Raw genomic sequence first — 17,147 nt, 5'->3', positions numbered from 1 at the left:
ACTATGACACCATATAATCGCAGTATTAGAGAGGCCCCCAGTAGCAGATGGGCCACAATGACTGCAGCAGTAGATAGGCCCTCAGTAGCAGTTTGGGCACCATGACTGCAGCAGTAGAATGGCCCGAGGTAGCAGATGGGCCACTAAGACTGCAACAGTAGATAGGCCCTTAGTGGTAGGTGAGCCACGATGACTGTAGCAGTATATAGGCCATCAGTGGTAGATGGGCCACGATGACTGCAGCAGCATATAGGCCATCAGTGGTAGATGGGCCACGCAGTTGATGACTGCAGCCACGCGATGACAGTAGATAGGCCCTCAGTGGTAGATGGGCCACGATGACTGTAGCAGTAGATAGGCCATCAGTGGTAGATGGGCCACGATGACTACAGCAGTATATAGGCCATCAGTGGTAGATGGGCCACGATGACCACAGCAGTTGATAGACCTCCAATAGCAGCTAAGCCACCACAACTTCCGACCAAATCTCAGGAAGCAGACAGCAGCCAATACCAAGTGTGTGATAGTATTGATTTAGTCAATCTATTTAACACAATTTACAGACATGCTTCGAGTCAAATCCATGGCTGGCACAGTAAGCATCAAATCAGCCGTAAATCAACACAAAGGTATGGTTTTTAGCTATCATTAATGCATGTACATCTCTTAGCATGCAGCAGTGTAAATAAGCATACACAGACTCATTATCTCAACTGTGGAAATGCTTCCTCTGGTTACTGGTATCATAGAGTAATAACTTTCCTAATCAAGCTTCTGAGAAACAAAGGTGGGATTTCATTCCATTTATGCTTGAGTTATGAAGTATCTGAATATGCATCACTCGTAAATGGAAGTGATATCATTATTTTCCTAAGGGTTTTCCATACATTTTCAAATGAATTAGATGGGCTGAATGTCACTTTCAACACAATTTCAGAATATCACAGCCTGTTGAGTTACATGTCAATACATGTATATTACATCCCAGCCTGTTCCGTTATATCCCAGCCTGTTCTGTTACTTCCCAGCTTCTTCATTTATATCAACATGTTTTCCGATAAATCCCCCCATATTCAGTTATATGCCATCTTCTTCAGCTATATCCCAGCTGCTTCAATTATATACTTGATCTTCGGTTACATCCCAGCCAGGTAGGTTATATCCCTTCTTGTTCAGTTGTACTGCAGCTTGTTGAGTAACATCTAACCCTGTTCAGATACATCCCAACTTGTTTATTTATATCCCAGTCTGTTCAGTTATATCCCAGCTTGTTTATTATATCCGAGCCTGTTCAGTTATATCCCAGCTTGTTAGGTTATATCCCTTCTTGTTCTGTTGTATTGCAGCTTGTTGAATAACATCTAACCCTGTTCAGATACATCCCAACTTGTTTATTTATATCCCAGCCTGTTCAGTTATATCCCAGCTTGTTAGGTTATATCCCTTCTCGTTCAGTTGTATTGCAGCTTGACAAGTTACATCTATTCCTGTTCAGATACATCCCAACTTGTTTATGTATATCCCAACCCGTTCAGTTATATCCCAACTTGTTTATTTATATCCCAACCTGTTCAGTTAAATCCCAACTTGTTTATTTATATCCCAGCATGTTCAGTTATATCCCAGCTTGTTAGGTTATATCCCTTCTTGTTCAGTTGTATTGCAGCTTGTTGAGTTACATCTATTCCTGTTTATTTATGTCCCAGCCTGTTCAGTTATAGTTCCATAACAGCCTCTTCAGTTATATCTTTGCTTATAAACATTATGTGAGAAAAGCCAGTCATAGATGTTTACCACTTTGGTGAAACCAAAAAGCAAGGTTACAGTGGAAACAAAACGAAGACGATAATGAGAGAATCATGATAACGTAATAATGAGTGAAAACCATGACCAGCAAATCCCGCTGTAACTGTTGGTCACAATTCTTGTGGCATATTAGATATTCTTAGTTTCTGTTTCCTTAAATACACCTGATAGAATATTCCCTTGACACCAATGCATTGGTTTTTGAAGGCAGTATAATTGCCTGCATAATATTGCATTCTGCCTAAAAGCAGAAACTAATTTGTGGTTACTTGATGTGCACTGCTCTGAAGCACATCTCAAAATACATTTTCAATATGTTGCAATACAGGGGTGTTCTAGACAAACCTCAAGCATAATGTCTTTGGGGCCTTGAGGACCATGCAAAATGACCTTCTTACTTGTACTTTCAGCTGTGCAAACAAAAAATGTATAGTTCCCTTTAAGCATTTTTTTTTCATATTTAAGCAATTTTTCATATCTAGATTATTTCAAAGAATTGTTTTATTAATGAAAGAATCTTTCATTCTACGCATGAAAGAACTAATTCCACATAAGATGTCTGTGTCAAGGTCTTCAAAGACTGTCCCCAGTTGGACATACCAACACTGATCACCTACATCAGTTACGTCTCCAGAGAAGTCATGAAACAGTTTAAACTCAGAAAATCATCAAACATTATAATCAATTAATACGTACTTCACCAAGGTTCAACTCATTCCTCCCTGGACAAGATTAGAGAACTTTCGATTGTACCCTGCGGAATTGTCAATGATATCTAGTAACAGATGCCAAGTTTAACCTTAAACTGGCATTTCAGCAAGCCTACTCATCTCTGTTTTCCTACATCACCTTGCCATCAATTAACATAGTTCAACATCAAATATCAATTTTGAATCATCTACTCCCTGAAGCCTGGATTGCCATTTAAAACAGTTCTGAACATTGCAGATGCACTCTTGGGATGTCCTCAGAAAGAATTGCCATTAGATATATTGATATTGTATCTCTATCTGGCCAGGAACTTAGCTCAATATTTTGGTGGCACATGATTTTGCTAAAACAAGATTGTGTTCAATTTCAACGCTGTCATCATGACACTGATCACAGCAAAGAAATCAGATACAGATGTTTGATGTATAAATATTAAATGGATAGAAAATATTCCTATCTGAGAGAACCAGGAAATCATCTTAAATAAAGGCAGTGAAATATAGCATAACTTTTTCACTGATTGGTTAAGATTATTTAATCAATACCTCAATTTGAATTCCTCCATCTACCAATCCAATACACCATCTTAAAACCAGTCCACACACACGCTCATATACTTGACGATCAAAGCACAATGTACATTGTAGAATTGTATTATCCATAACTGTTCTAGAAAACTATGAGTGCCAGGGATCAAAATGATCTTGATGAAAATGAAAACTGACTGCTCTGTAATTGTGAAAACAGTCTGTCACAATTCTTTATTTGACCATTTCCTTCCACACATTCAATCATTATCTCAGCCACAACACATTATTACTTATCACAGACATATTGAATCAGGGATTTCCTGAAATCTATGCTTTGATGCAATCCTACTTTCTACAAGATAAGACAACTTGAAACCATTTCCGATGTCTGTCATGGAAGGAGGCTGAGGCCTGTGGCACTGTTTATTTGTTCTTCTCTATTAATCACAGCTTCCTTTGTCTACAGATCACAGAAAGTCAATAAAATGTCTGGCATGATGTTTTTGTTCTTCACATTGCAGTGTAAATTCTGAACCAACATCCCCATTACCAGAAGGAATATAAACGTTTTACCTTCACCTGAGAGAAGTGAACTAGGATACTATCTCCGGTGCACACATAAATGCATTCATCACATTCAGGCCCAGATGATGCTGACATTGATAACATTGCCCTAAAAATCGTGTGATCAAACTGTAGCTAAGTCAACCCCAATATTCTCAGAGAATGACATAAAAGTTTTTTATTTGATAACAGTTATAGAAATCAATTGTGAAAGGCACCAAGTACCCTTGGAGAATAATTTCCGCTGTTGGCCATTTTGTTTTAATTGCTGTAGACAGGCCAGAGACAATAGCCCCTGGCTAGCGCTGCAACAAGACCATGAAGGACAGTGTCAGACACATAACAATTATTTCATGCCCTTCTGCAATACAAATCATATCATGCCCTGGTTCTGTAGGCTTAATAGAATGCCTGTGCTATATACTCAATATCCCACACTTCCAACACTACACTTCATATTGTACCCAGTGCAATAAGCATTGTTCTTGAACATGTTAACATGTTTACAACAATGTATTCACAAAAGTTCATCTTTCACCTTATGCAATAAACTTTTTTTCTGAAGACCATTATTTATGTATTTTTGTATATTGTAAAACGCTTTATATTAAGACCTTCAGATAATACACTTCATATTAAGCCAGTAGCAACAAAATCTAATTTGAAACACATGTTTAATACATAAGTAACCTGCCATGATCTTGATATTAAGCCCTTTAAGCAATACATGTACTGCGCACACTGTAATATATACTGTAAGCCATTAAAAACGCAATTGGTATTTGTTGTCCTGAAACTCACAAAAGTTCTATTGAAGATTTTTGCCTGCGATACAGAGGATGTAGGGATAAAAGGCTGTTATTCTGGCCCATTTCGAGTTCGAGTCCCGGAGCATTCCTCTCACATGAACTTTGATACTTAAAACTGAACCTTTGACATTTCTCGTAAACACAACCACATTCATGAAACACGTTGTGCACATGCATTACCTGCACCCAGGCCCTGTAAAAAGCACAAGGAATTGTGGAACTCAATCACTTTGAGAAAATGCCACACTTGACATAAGACGAAAGGAATCAGGTTATCGGTATGGTCAGCCAAGGTGCTTCAGATGTGATGATTGCCAGGCACTTTAATGTGCATCCATCCACTGTAAGTCGACTCAGACAACGTTTGCAGGCTACCGGAAGTGTTGCTGATCGTCCGCGACCTGGTTGCACCACCTGTGATAACAGCTCGACAAAACCGCAATATCCGAGTTTCACACTTGCAAAATCAGTTCCAAACAGCTGATGATGAGGCAAGGAGGACAATTGGGACAAGTCAACGTCATTTCAGCACCCAAAAAGGTGCAAGGACGCCTTGCTGCCTTCAACATCCGGTGTCGTCACCCGTACCATGGTCCAACCTTATTGCATCGCCACAGACTTGCCAGACAGCGATGGGCAGCAAATGGGGCCAATCTTGGCAACAGGACATGGCCAGATGTCATTTTGTCAGATGAATCCTGGTTTAACTTATCCTTTGCAGATGGACGTCCACAGATTTATCGACGTAAAGGAGGAAGACTTGCGCCAAACTGTGTCCTTGAACATGATCGTTTTGGAGGGGGTGGTGTCATGATCAGACCACAGACCATCAGAGGCTGCAGACCATCCAACAGCTGTTCCTGAGAAATGTGTGTCTTTCAATGCCCCAAAGACTGCGAGCATGTCTTGCAGCGCACGGTGGGCACACACGATATTGACTGCAAGTGACCCCTCCTTTGTTTGCTGTTGTTGTTGCGTCACTGATGTTGTTGTTGACTGGACATTTTCAGATGAAATTATTCACAGATGTTCACTTAAAACATATCTGCCAGTTAGGTTTATATATGTTGAAATTGGTGTGAGTAAAGAAAGTATGAATGTCAAATTGCGTTTTTAATGGCTTACAGTATATTTATAACAGGTGGGTCCATAAGAAAATTATTAATACATTATTACAATAATATGAATACACAATACCATTGAGAAAGAGTTCAAACTAACATGTGTTATATTTGGGATTACACTTTCTGAGTAAAATTTCTGTAATTAGAATGGACTTGAGTTAAACTCCGTCACTAGACTACCAGCTGTTCGACTTCCATGTTTATGAAAATCGTGGAGGCTAAGTGGATTAGACGGCTGACTTGGTGCGCTGGCCATTAGGTGCCTGAATCTGAGGGTGTGGGTTCAAATCCTGGATGGGTCTCAACCCAACAAAAGTACCAGAATCTGTACTTTACTGACGATTGGGTGCCTGACTCTGAAGGTGTGGGTTCAAATCCCAGATGGAACTAGGATCTTTACTTTACTAAGAAAGTGTAATCCCAAATATAACATACGTTACATATGACAGTTTTCTAAAAGGCATTGTCTATTCCTTTATATATACATTGTCAAAAACAACGATACTGGACATGTCACACATGGTTGGAGTGAGTGAGTGAGTGAGTTGAGTTTTATGCCGCACTCAGCAATATTCCAGCTATATGGCGGTGGTCTGTAAATAATCGAGTCTGGACCAGACAATCCAGTGATCAACAGCATGAGCATCGATCTGCACAATTGGGAACCGATGACATGTGTCAACCAAGTCAGCGAGCCTGACAACCCGACCCCGTTAGTCGCCTCTTACGACAAGCATAGTCGCCTTTTGTGGTAAGCATGGGTTGCTGAAGACCTATTATTCTACCCCGGATCTTCACGGGTCTCACACATGATTGGAGACAGTAACACATGTTTGTTCCACTCAGGTGAACAGACCCTTGGTACCAAGTAGAAACACTCAACCTCATGCTAAATTACATGTTCATTAAAACTTTGGTCATTTATTTAAATGCCACTGTTCCTGGTAAACACAACGCAACCCCACAACCCTATGTCGATGAGACAAAAAAGTTTTAACTGAGAAAACAATTTAATGATACTTGGAAATATATCATCTGTGAAATAACCTGACCAAAATGTTATTTGAATGATATGCATCATATCAATCAGTTGTCAAATAAAACTCACCTTGCTGAAAAAATCACAGATTTCTTGTGTGGGATGATTGTTTTCAAGAAGAGGTGCCAATGCTACAATAATATTTTCATGAGCAACTTTGGTGATGACGTCTGAATTCTGTGGAAGAAGAAAAAAAAAATTAATGATAATGAAAGCAGATATTTCACGTTTGAGAACATATCATAAGGCTATGTGTGAGTGAGTGAGTGAGTGAGTGAGTGAGTGAGTGAGTGAGTGAGTGAGTGAGTGAGTGAGTGAGTGAGTGAGTGAGTGAGTGAGTGAGTGAGTGAGTGAGAGTGAGCGAGCCACACATTTTGGGAACATATAAGGCTATGAGTGAATGAGTGGGTTGAGCTCTTACGCTGTTTTACGCAATATTACAGCAATATCACAGCGGGGGACACCAGAAATGGACATGGTATCCATGTGGAGAATCGAACCCAGGTCTTGGCATGACAAGCGAATGCTTTAACCACTAGGCTACCCCACCGCCCACACCAGTATTAGAGAAGTAAGGGAACAAGTGGCGTCTGCTTAGTATTAAATGTTTCGTAAGAGACACCTGACAAATGCTACCCACAGTGGCATGTGACCAAACAGAATATTATAAGCGTTCCAGTATAGCACTTATCATTGTGTCTTGATGTCTCAATGTCTCAGTGATGGCCAGACTGTCGGCTTCACCCAGTGTACCCATGTGAGAATTCAAACCAGTTCTTTTGACATTAGCAAAAGCTTAAACAACGAGGCTACAACACCTCCTTATATGGTTTTGAAGCATAATCTAGTTGAGCAAGTGATCACACACTTGTTCTAAGGACTGTGTATTAGGTGGTCAGTAAATGCACCCATTTTGTCCCCTCTGTGACAACAGCAGACCAATGAAGGCTGGGGATATACAACATGTGACCAGGCTGATTGCATTCCGTTGTGCCTCGATCTAAATTGAGGATTGGTGTGAGCTAAACCATTTGCCAGTAGAATGAGATCATCTCATCACTTTGAACAATATGAGCTAAATCTCTCCAGGCAGCCAACCATCTGTCATTATGGCCATCAAATCCACATATGTGAAGGACAAGGCTCTGAGTACCATTCCACAAAGAAAGTGAGACTGCTACAACTGTCATAATTCTATGTTCAAGCTACCCGTGAAGGTCTGGGTTAGAATGAGCCTTCAGTAACCCATGCTTGTCGTAAGAGATGACTAACGGGATGGGGTGGTCAGGCGTGCTGGCTTGGTTGACACATGTCATCGGTTCCCAATTGCGCAGATCGATGCTCATGCTGTTGATCACTGGATTGTCTGGTCCAGACTCGATTATTTACAGACCACCACCATATAGCTGGAATATTGCTAAGTGTGGCGTAAAACTAACTCACTCACTCACTATGTTCAAGCATGGGAGTAACAATCACCTCCACACATTGCTTCCTTGTGGAATGAGGAGATTTTAATTTAGCAGTCCAGGCAAAAGTGATTAATGTCACTCGTTAAATATGATTTTATTATTTCAATAAATAAATACACAGGTTCAACAGGGAAATTACTCAGTTCACACAGGATATGAATTTTATCATTTAGGCTCAGACAGGAAGTGAAGCACAGGCCCAAATCTATACCCTCTGACATAAGTACACAGTATACAGTGTTCTCATTAACGTCAAAACATGAGTGCGTCACCGAAATAAATCTACATGTTACGCATGATATTATCTGCACACAAAGCATTTTGTGTTCTGGGTAGTTACTTTTTTTGATATGGTGATATTACCGAAACTTGGATTTCCCCAGGTTAATAAATAGCAACCTTGCCAGATAGGGTGCAAAACACCAAACCATGTATGACCATACACTAGTATATCACGAAATTCATACAATATATAGTTATTCGCAGTTTGGAGACTTTCGAGTCCCATGTTGTGTGCCACACCTCCCCAAATTCTTTATGAAAATGTAAAACTCTGGGTAAAAGTTAAGTTGATCCTTCTTTAAAATTATGATGATGACTTGTGGACATGTGATCTCATGAATCGTAAAACACAACAGGTAACTGAAAAACGTAGTTTCCGCAAGGAAACAACAAAATAAAATAAATGTTCTCTCATCTAATCTGACTTGCAAATGATGATAAAATGCTCTAAAATGAAAACAAAAATCTAAATTTTATGGGGAGCTATGATCTCCCCCCCCCCCTTTTGAGACCTCGCCACTTCATGGCTAGGACATGCACCTGCAGTTCATGCCCACGCAAGATTCAAGTGCTATGCGTTTTAGGAACACAAAGCTTTTTTTCCGTCCTCGAGTATATGAGCCTTCTGGTGAGTTTCAGTTCAGTTTTACGCTACTTTTAGCAATATTCCATCAATATCATGGCGGGGGACACCAGAAATGGGCTTCACACATTTTACCCATGTGGGAAATCAAACCTTGGTCTTTGGCGTGAACACTTATACCACTACGCTACCCCACAGCCCCTGAGCCTTCAGGTACCTGGAATTTCTAAAATGATGGTAATTGGATGATTCTACTTTACATACCTGCTGTAGTAACTCGGACACCAAGTCCAGGGGGAACTGGTACACGGAGACATCTTGTATAGGGGTTGTCAGTGAGACATCTATCATACTCTGCAATACAGACAAAATATTGTATACTCAGGGGAAGAAAAAAGGGAACATACATAAAGAAAGCATAGAAATGACATCCTATATCTATCTTTAACATGACAAGAAGTACCAGGGTACCATAGTACAAAGCGATCTTAGCGCTAAGGTGATCAGAACTGATACCTTAATATTGAATTATGACCGATCTATTGCAATATACATCATAATACACTCCTCTTGCATCACACAATGTATCACACAATGTATCACACACCAATGATCTATTACAATATACATCATAATACACTCCTCTTGCATCACACAATGTATCACACCAATGATCTATTACAATATACATCATAATACACTCCTCTTGCATCACACAATGTATAACACACCAATGATCTATTACAATATACATCATAATACACTCCTCTTGCATCACACAATGTATCACACACCAATGATCTATTACAATATACATCATAATACACTCCTCTTGCAGTACACTATGTTACAAATTTTTAATCACAATATGTATCATATATCACTCCTCTTGTTACAAGCTAGACATGTTCCCCATAGTATCTCAATGCAATCTCCTTTTCGGGATATATTTCAAGTTTGACAACAATATTCTTAAAATTATTGCATTAAATTAAAAGATGACTTCCCATCAACAACTACAGTCTTTATAATGATTACACCATATTCTTCGAAGGTCCAAATATTTCCAGTTGTCTTGTTTTGACATTGTCCCAATTAAGATCTTGTGTCAAGCTCAGTTGCTAACTCTGTGTCGTACTAAACCTTTACACATTTATCATCATAATGTATACCTGTTTTCACTACAATTTAACTGACATAGTTTGGTAGAAGAAACGCTTGGAAGGCCCTTTCCAGCATCTTCATCTACAATAAACCGTTATCTTCATCTAAAGAGTGAGTCAGCGAGTATGGTTTTATGCCACTTTTAGCAATATTCCAGCAATATCACGGCAGGGGACACCAGAAATGGACTTCACACATTGTTCCCATGTGGGGAATCGAACCCACGTCTTCGGCGTGACGAGCGAACGCTTTAACCACTAGGCTACACCCGCCCTCATCTTAGGAAGTAACACCTTGCACAGACACCTGAAATCCTCACAAATCAATACCTGTCAGGTGTTACTTTACATTGATTGTTACATGAAAAACGTGTTGCAGGATTCACAGCCTGTCACATCACTTAATAAAGATCTGATGATCAGACGACATCACTCAGACAGTGAATAATGTTCCACAAAAACAGTAATATTCCAGTCCCAGCCTGCAATCTCAAAGAACAAACATGGACCAGGCATGCCAGTGACTGAAAGTATGACCAATGGTCCTCACCCCTGATCACACTGACATGTAATCAGCCACCCAACCCTGGCTATTAGATCTCCATTTTAAACATCTTCAACAAGCAAAAGGGGCAATGGGATAGCCTAGTGGTTAAAGTGTTTGCTCGTCATGCTGAAGGCCTAGGTTCTATTTCCCACATGAGTACAATGTGTGAAGCCCATTTCTGGTGATCCCGGATGTGATATTGCAGGAATACTGCTAAAAGCGGTGTAAAACCAAACACACTCACTCAACAAGCAAAAGAAACTGATAACCAGTTCTGCCCTTGAATTTTCAAAGGACAAGCTTATAATAGAGAATGAAACCATCTACCCAATGGCCACCAGAAAGTTATGAAAACTTTCATTCCATATTCTACATAAAGTCACTTTTATTCTGTATTCTACATTAAGTCACTTTTATTCTATATGCTACACTAAGTCACTGCAGCAAAAGTAATTTCGACTTTCACAAACACTTTAATGTTTTGGTTGCTGTTCGATTTATCACTCAGCAATATATATCATGTCAGCAATACATATCTATATTATGTCTCACGCCATCAGGGCATTATGACAATATAAACACCAAGGCACAAAATCTGACCATTTAGTCACATCTAATGACAAACAAGATGGGAACATATTCCAACCCATATTTGGTCATGGAATCCTTTTATGTACATAAAGTGTATTTTTACATAATTATGATGTTTGCAGAGACTAGGGCTGTAGTGATAAACTGGGTTCAGATATGAAACGATAATGAAATCACGATATGATACAGTATTACACAACAAAATATTTATCCAATAAGAACAAATGTGTACAATGGATGCAGAAATAAACACAATATTGCATCCCAAGGGATGCACAAAACATATTCATTGCATCCAGTTCTTGACAAATGTATTCTAATTTAAGTTATTATCAAATCTTATACTTCTCTACAAAAGATTTCATTACATTACAGAACACTCACATTTCCCACAGGGACCCTTGAAATTAATTACTAGGGTACCCATAGATTTCTAGGTCAAGCTTAAACAATGCAATATATGAAAACATGACATCTTAAAAGACATATTCCATCCCCTAAGGGGAAGAAAAACAGTCCTACAAAACATATTTTGTTGATTTGACCTAATTATTGAAAAAGTGCCTTGTACCGTAATGTCTCACTATTGATTTTTACGCTCTTTGTTGGCTTCGTATCTAGAGCTCCTATTGCGGCAAAGGGCTCCTATTGCGGCATAGAGCAAGTTCATGCTACAAACATTTGGTGAATGGCTATCAGAAGCCGACTGAGGTTAGACAAAAATGTGGGTATCTTAAATACACATCATAGGGTCACAGTCCTAGTATGAGTTACAACAGTATTTCAGTTACATACGTCCTTGCTGCTTGGTGATGGAGCAAGGCTCAATGTGGTGCAGGTCACAGGCATATTCTTATTTTGCCACCAAAATTATGAAAAAATATTTCTGCTGTCCTTAACAAAGAATCCCCATGGAAAATCATGTGATCCAAATTCTAAAGAAGACAAAAGTCATCAATATCCCCCACCTGTTAAAATTATTGCAAAAATACAAAAAATGTAATACATTTTATTATGCTCAAAAGGGCTTTTGCTTAAGTTTTCTGCTGTTAACATGTTATAGGAAAGACATCAGCCCGTACCCCTCCTTAAATTTAAATCAAACTACCTGAATATATATATATGTTTTCTCATCGTTAAAATTTAGGGGGATACGGGAGAAAGTCTTACCACTTATTATTCCACTGCAAAATACCAACAGAATAACAATTCTTGAACTGATGTATACATGCAAGTAATGCTTGTTTCCTAATAAACACTGCATTATGAGCAACGTCCAACACTGTCCAGGCATGTCACACAATCAACGAAGACACCAAGTCCGGCCTCTGATAATTCATTTAGTTTTTTTCTTAAAACAGAAATAAGGGACTGTTCATAATTTATGGCCAGGTGGGGTGATGATGCTTTTTATGGAGAAGCATGTACAATGTGAATGACATCCCCTAAAATTTATGTGCAAAGTAAGTGACCCCCCTGCATGTCATGTACAAAATCAATGACCCCCCTCTCCCTTCCAATACTTTTTAAGCATAAATTTTAAATATTTTTATGAACAAAATTGCTGACACCACCAAGGAACATGTGTAAAAAATTGATGACCCCCCAACAAAATGGGTGACCCCCCTTAAAATCATCATCACCCCCTAGCCATAAATTATGAATGGTCCCTAAGTTGCTGGATATGTATTGTAACAATGTCCAACCAAAATCCCAGCAAGATTGTATACTACTGAATGGAGTTATGGTTTTGCCTCACAAAATGAAACACCTTATTGGAACCTGACTCCAATTTATTCTTGGATCAGAAACAAAAAAATCTGTTAATAAAATCTGAAGAGCAGAATGCTGTAGTTTAGTACTTGCCTCATGGGCTAACAGCATCTCACAAAGAAATATTTTACAGTTAATGAGTTAAACTTAAGAAATTCTCCTACATCCATTTGAACCCCAGACCAAACTGTCTCTACAGAAAAACAAAAATTAAAAATTCAAATATTCATGAATAACAAAAGTCATCCGCTAGGTGCATGCTTGAAGTGTGTACGAGTTCCTCTACTACACTTTGAGCAGTTTAAGAGCCATGCTCCAGAAAGAACTCATCATTTGAAGCTGAGCCGTGGAAACAGATATAAATGTAAAAAAAAACACAGCCCCGATTACCAAATGTCCGAATTTCAGTGATTTCCTGATGTGTATACAAAGTTTCATGAAGTAATAGTTCAGGATTTATGAAAAAGTTCTGGAAATAGGAGTGAGTGAGTGAGTTTAGTATTACGCTGCACTCAGCAATATTCCAGCTATATGGTGGCGGTCTGTAAATAATAGAGTCTGGACCAGACAATCCAGTGAACAACAGCATGAGCATCGATCTGCACAATTGAGAACTGATGACATGTGTCAACCAAGCCAGCGAGCCTGACCACCCGATCCCATTAGTCGCCTCTTACGACAAGCATGGGGTTACTGAAGATCAACATTCTAACCCAGGAGCTTCACGGGTTCTGGAAACAGGAAGAACAGACAGATGGAGGACAGAGGTCATTTCCATATCGTCACTTTGTTCAGGCGCAGGATAATTCTGCAAACTGAATTGCTGTCAATGATTCTTTAGTGAAGCCTTAGCATGTGTATGAGAGAAGAATCTATGAAGGATTTCATTTCCTAGGAGCATGATGAGCAAAAGGGTAAGGCTGTGCGTGGACTATGGGCTGACAAGGAGACCAGGCATGAACTTTGTAACAATGAGAGGTAATGAACCTGGGTATTGTTCTTGACAATCTGGCGACAATGACAACTTTGTCACCTAGCAACCATGTCATGCAAACAGTGAGAGAATTCTGGGAAAATATCACTGAACCTAACATCAGCGAAATTTTGTGAATCAAATATGAAAATCTTTACCAGCCAACATAACCCCCCTTACCCATCCTGCTTAACTAAAAGATGAAAATTAATTGCAAATGAATCTCACCCCAATAAGATGTACACAATTTACAACTGGTTTAGGAGACAAAAAATAATGCAATCTTAAATAATTATAAATTTCCCTGATAGAGTAATTACGTGAAATCAGAATCCTGACCTCATTCTCCAGTTAGTTGGGAGGGAGAGCCAGGCTAAATGTCTGGGTGTTACAAAGATTGTGTTGCCATGTTGCAGACAAATGGGCATCGATCAGAGAGAGAGAGCATTAAATCAGTTGGCTGGTTGGCACTCTGACACCATGTATGTAGCACCCAACAGATGTTTCCTTAAACTCACATCCTGCTTCATTCACTATCATTGATTGTGTGAAAGTGGCACCAGACCAGTTTATAGCACCTGATCGATGTCTCCCCTCCTCTGTCTGCAAGACGGCAACCCACTCTCCCAAGCCTTCGGAGGTGCTTTTCCTATCTGGCGTTAGTTGCTCATAACGTTAACACATTTTACCAGTATGTCTGCTGACTGTGAGTGAGTGAATATTGTTTTATGCCCTTTTAACAATTTCCAGCTGTGTCACAGTCTGTAAATTACTGTGACTGAAGCAGAACGACTGATTGATTCCAAATCTGTGCATTGGGGTACGATGACACGTACCTTGTCATGGCCCCATTCCACAAATCAATGTTAGGACAGAGTGAATGAGTTGGGTTTTATGCCGCTTTTAGCAATATTCAAGCAATAACACAGTGGGGTCTTATCACAGATTATAACTCCCATATTTTAACAAAGACAAGTATAGTGCTGAGATTGCTTTGTAGAAGAAGGGAAGAAGATGAAGGGAAGAGTTGAGTGAGTGAGCCGAGTTTAGTTTTACGCCACACTCAGCTATATTCCAGCTATATTCACACATTACAGCCGTCTATAAATAATCGAGTCTGGACCAGACAATTCAGTGATCAACAGCATGAGCATCGATCTACATATTGGTATACAATGACATGTGTCAACCAAGTCAGTGAGCCTGATCACCCAATCCAGTTAGTCGCCTCTTAGGCTAAGCATGGGTTACTGAAGATCATGCAATTCTAACCCGGATCTTCACGGGTCAGGAGGGAAGAAGAATGTTAGTTATTACATCCCTTGGTGGTTTTAAACAAAAAGATGTTGAGAAAGCGTATTTCTTGTCTTGTGCTAAACATTCCATGGATAAAATATGGATTGGTTGTCTTGGAGTTGGGATACTGCGACTTAAAGGGGTACTCAGTCAGTCAGCGAGTTAGGTTTACAGAGCCACAGATAACTTTTTGGGTCATTGAGTTATGTACTCACTTGTGTTCATCTCATTTGGGTATCCTAAACTCGATTTGGTACTTTGCCATTTTCCATTAATTGTAAAAATATAATAAGGTTTACATATTAGTTAACGTGTTATTTATATTTGATCTGTAATATGAGAAACGATAAGAAAGACTGCAAGTTGCCAAGTTCATGTGCTGAAATAGAACCTCAAAGTATACCTCAGTTATTTTATCTATGCACCAATACGCAAGCTAAGATTTGACATTTTTGTGTGTACGCATGTGAGATCACATTTATTGAGTATTTACAAAAAATCAAGTGTACTTGTACTCAATAGACTTAATTGGAATTGAGTTTTCACATAAATATTTACGTAATTTACGCAAATACGCAGCTTATCTGTACCTCTGGTTTAACATCACTTTTTTGTGAAATCAGCAGGAGGACAACAGAAATGGGCTTCACACATTACACCTATTTGGAGAATCAAACTTCATGATCAAACCTGACGAGCAAACACTTTAATCACTAAGCTACCCGACGACCCCTGTGGACGATCCATGTTAAACTGAGCCACTGTATCTCAGTTACCTGGCACCATAAAACTAGTTTCTTAACTTTGGACTAATACAAGCAGAAACACACATATAAACATCCATGCACGTGGCTATAAGCTCAATAATCTTAAGTATGACATTAAACCCATTTCACCTCACCTCTGGAATGAAATAAAGGAACATAAACACCAGGTGGGTGGAGCAATGGTGGTTTTGACAATGAATTTGGACCTATCCATGGCATTTTGAGCAAGCAACAATGTTAAATTTACCTCGGTATCATATACGTTTATTATACATTGGGAATTATGAGAAACTGGAATTATTGACTGATAAATCAATAATATTACATTGGAAATTGAAACTCAATTAGTGAAACAGAACAAGTCATTCTAAATGTTTACATAAATATACAAAACTGTCATTCCATTTGTATCACTGCTCTCATCAACACACAAAACAGGCAGGACTTTGGTTATCAAACTTTGCACAAAATGCTCTCCCAATAAAACCTGTATATATAGTTGTCATCAAATAGGATTTGAGCAAAACGTTTTGTTATGTCAGAGACCATATACCGATATCGGTATATGGTCTCTGGTTATGTGATGTCTTCACCAGAAACACAAAAGTTCCCCAAATACCACATTCAGATGAATTCAAGGTGCGAGGCAGGCATTATCTCTGTAACATGCTCCATATTGGTTTACATCCTTCTACACAGCTTACTGGACAAAGTTTCACATCCTGTTGTGTTGGCTGAACAACAATGCTTGAGATCTGATCATGGTTATTGATTGTTCAGGACAGTGATGTATGCAACTTGCACCTGCATGGGACTGATAACAGGTGCCCTGTACACAGCTGCAACATAGTGTAACTAGTTACTACTCTGCATTTTCAGGTGGAAAACATCTGTTACTGCACTAAATGCCACATGAATATCTAACCAGGATACAGCAAAAATAGGTAAAAATTAAACGTCAGATTCTGTGAATGTTTTTGTAAAACTATGAAACACTCATGAAACTAGTCAATTTTAAAAAAAAAAATAAAATTTTTTTTTTTTTGGGGGGGGAAACATGTTAGCAGAAACTGGCAAAAGCAGGACAATAACTCCAACATTTCCTCAAAGCATCTAA

At 39.0% G+C, this 17,147-nt stretch overlaps 1 protein-coding gene across 1 annotated transcript in view; it reads right to left on the bottom strand.

Annotated features, from left to right (window-relative positions):
* Window positions 1-17,147, bottom strand: part of LOC124284898 (C-Maf-inducing protein-like) — an 85,401-nt gene that overhangs the window by 37,264 nt on the left and 30,990 nt on the right. Inside the window, exons 5-6 of the mRNA XM_046721031.1 lie at window positions 9,185-9,274; window positions 6,653-6,760 (exon numbers count right to left, since the gene is read on the bottom strand). Coding sequence (XP_046576987.1) covers window positions 6,653-6,760; window positions 9,185-9,274 — 198 coding nt within the window. The remainder of the gene's footprint in view (window positions 1-6,652; window positions 6,761-9,184; window positions 9,275-17,147) is intronic.

The sequence above is a fragment of the Haliotis rubra genome, unplaced genomic scaffold, assembly GCF_003918875.1.
Source record: "Haliotis rubra isolate DU_JTF1 unplaced genomic scaffold, ASM391887v1 Scf11, whole genome shotgun sequence".
Classification (NCBI taxonomy): Eukaryota; Metazoa; Mollusca; class Gastropoda; order Lepetellida; family Haliotidae; genus Haliotis; species Haliotis rubra.
The sequence above is the reverse complement of the archived record's forward strand: the minus strand, read 5'-3'. Positions and strand labels throughout refer to the sequence as shown.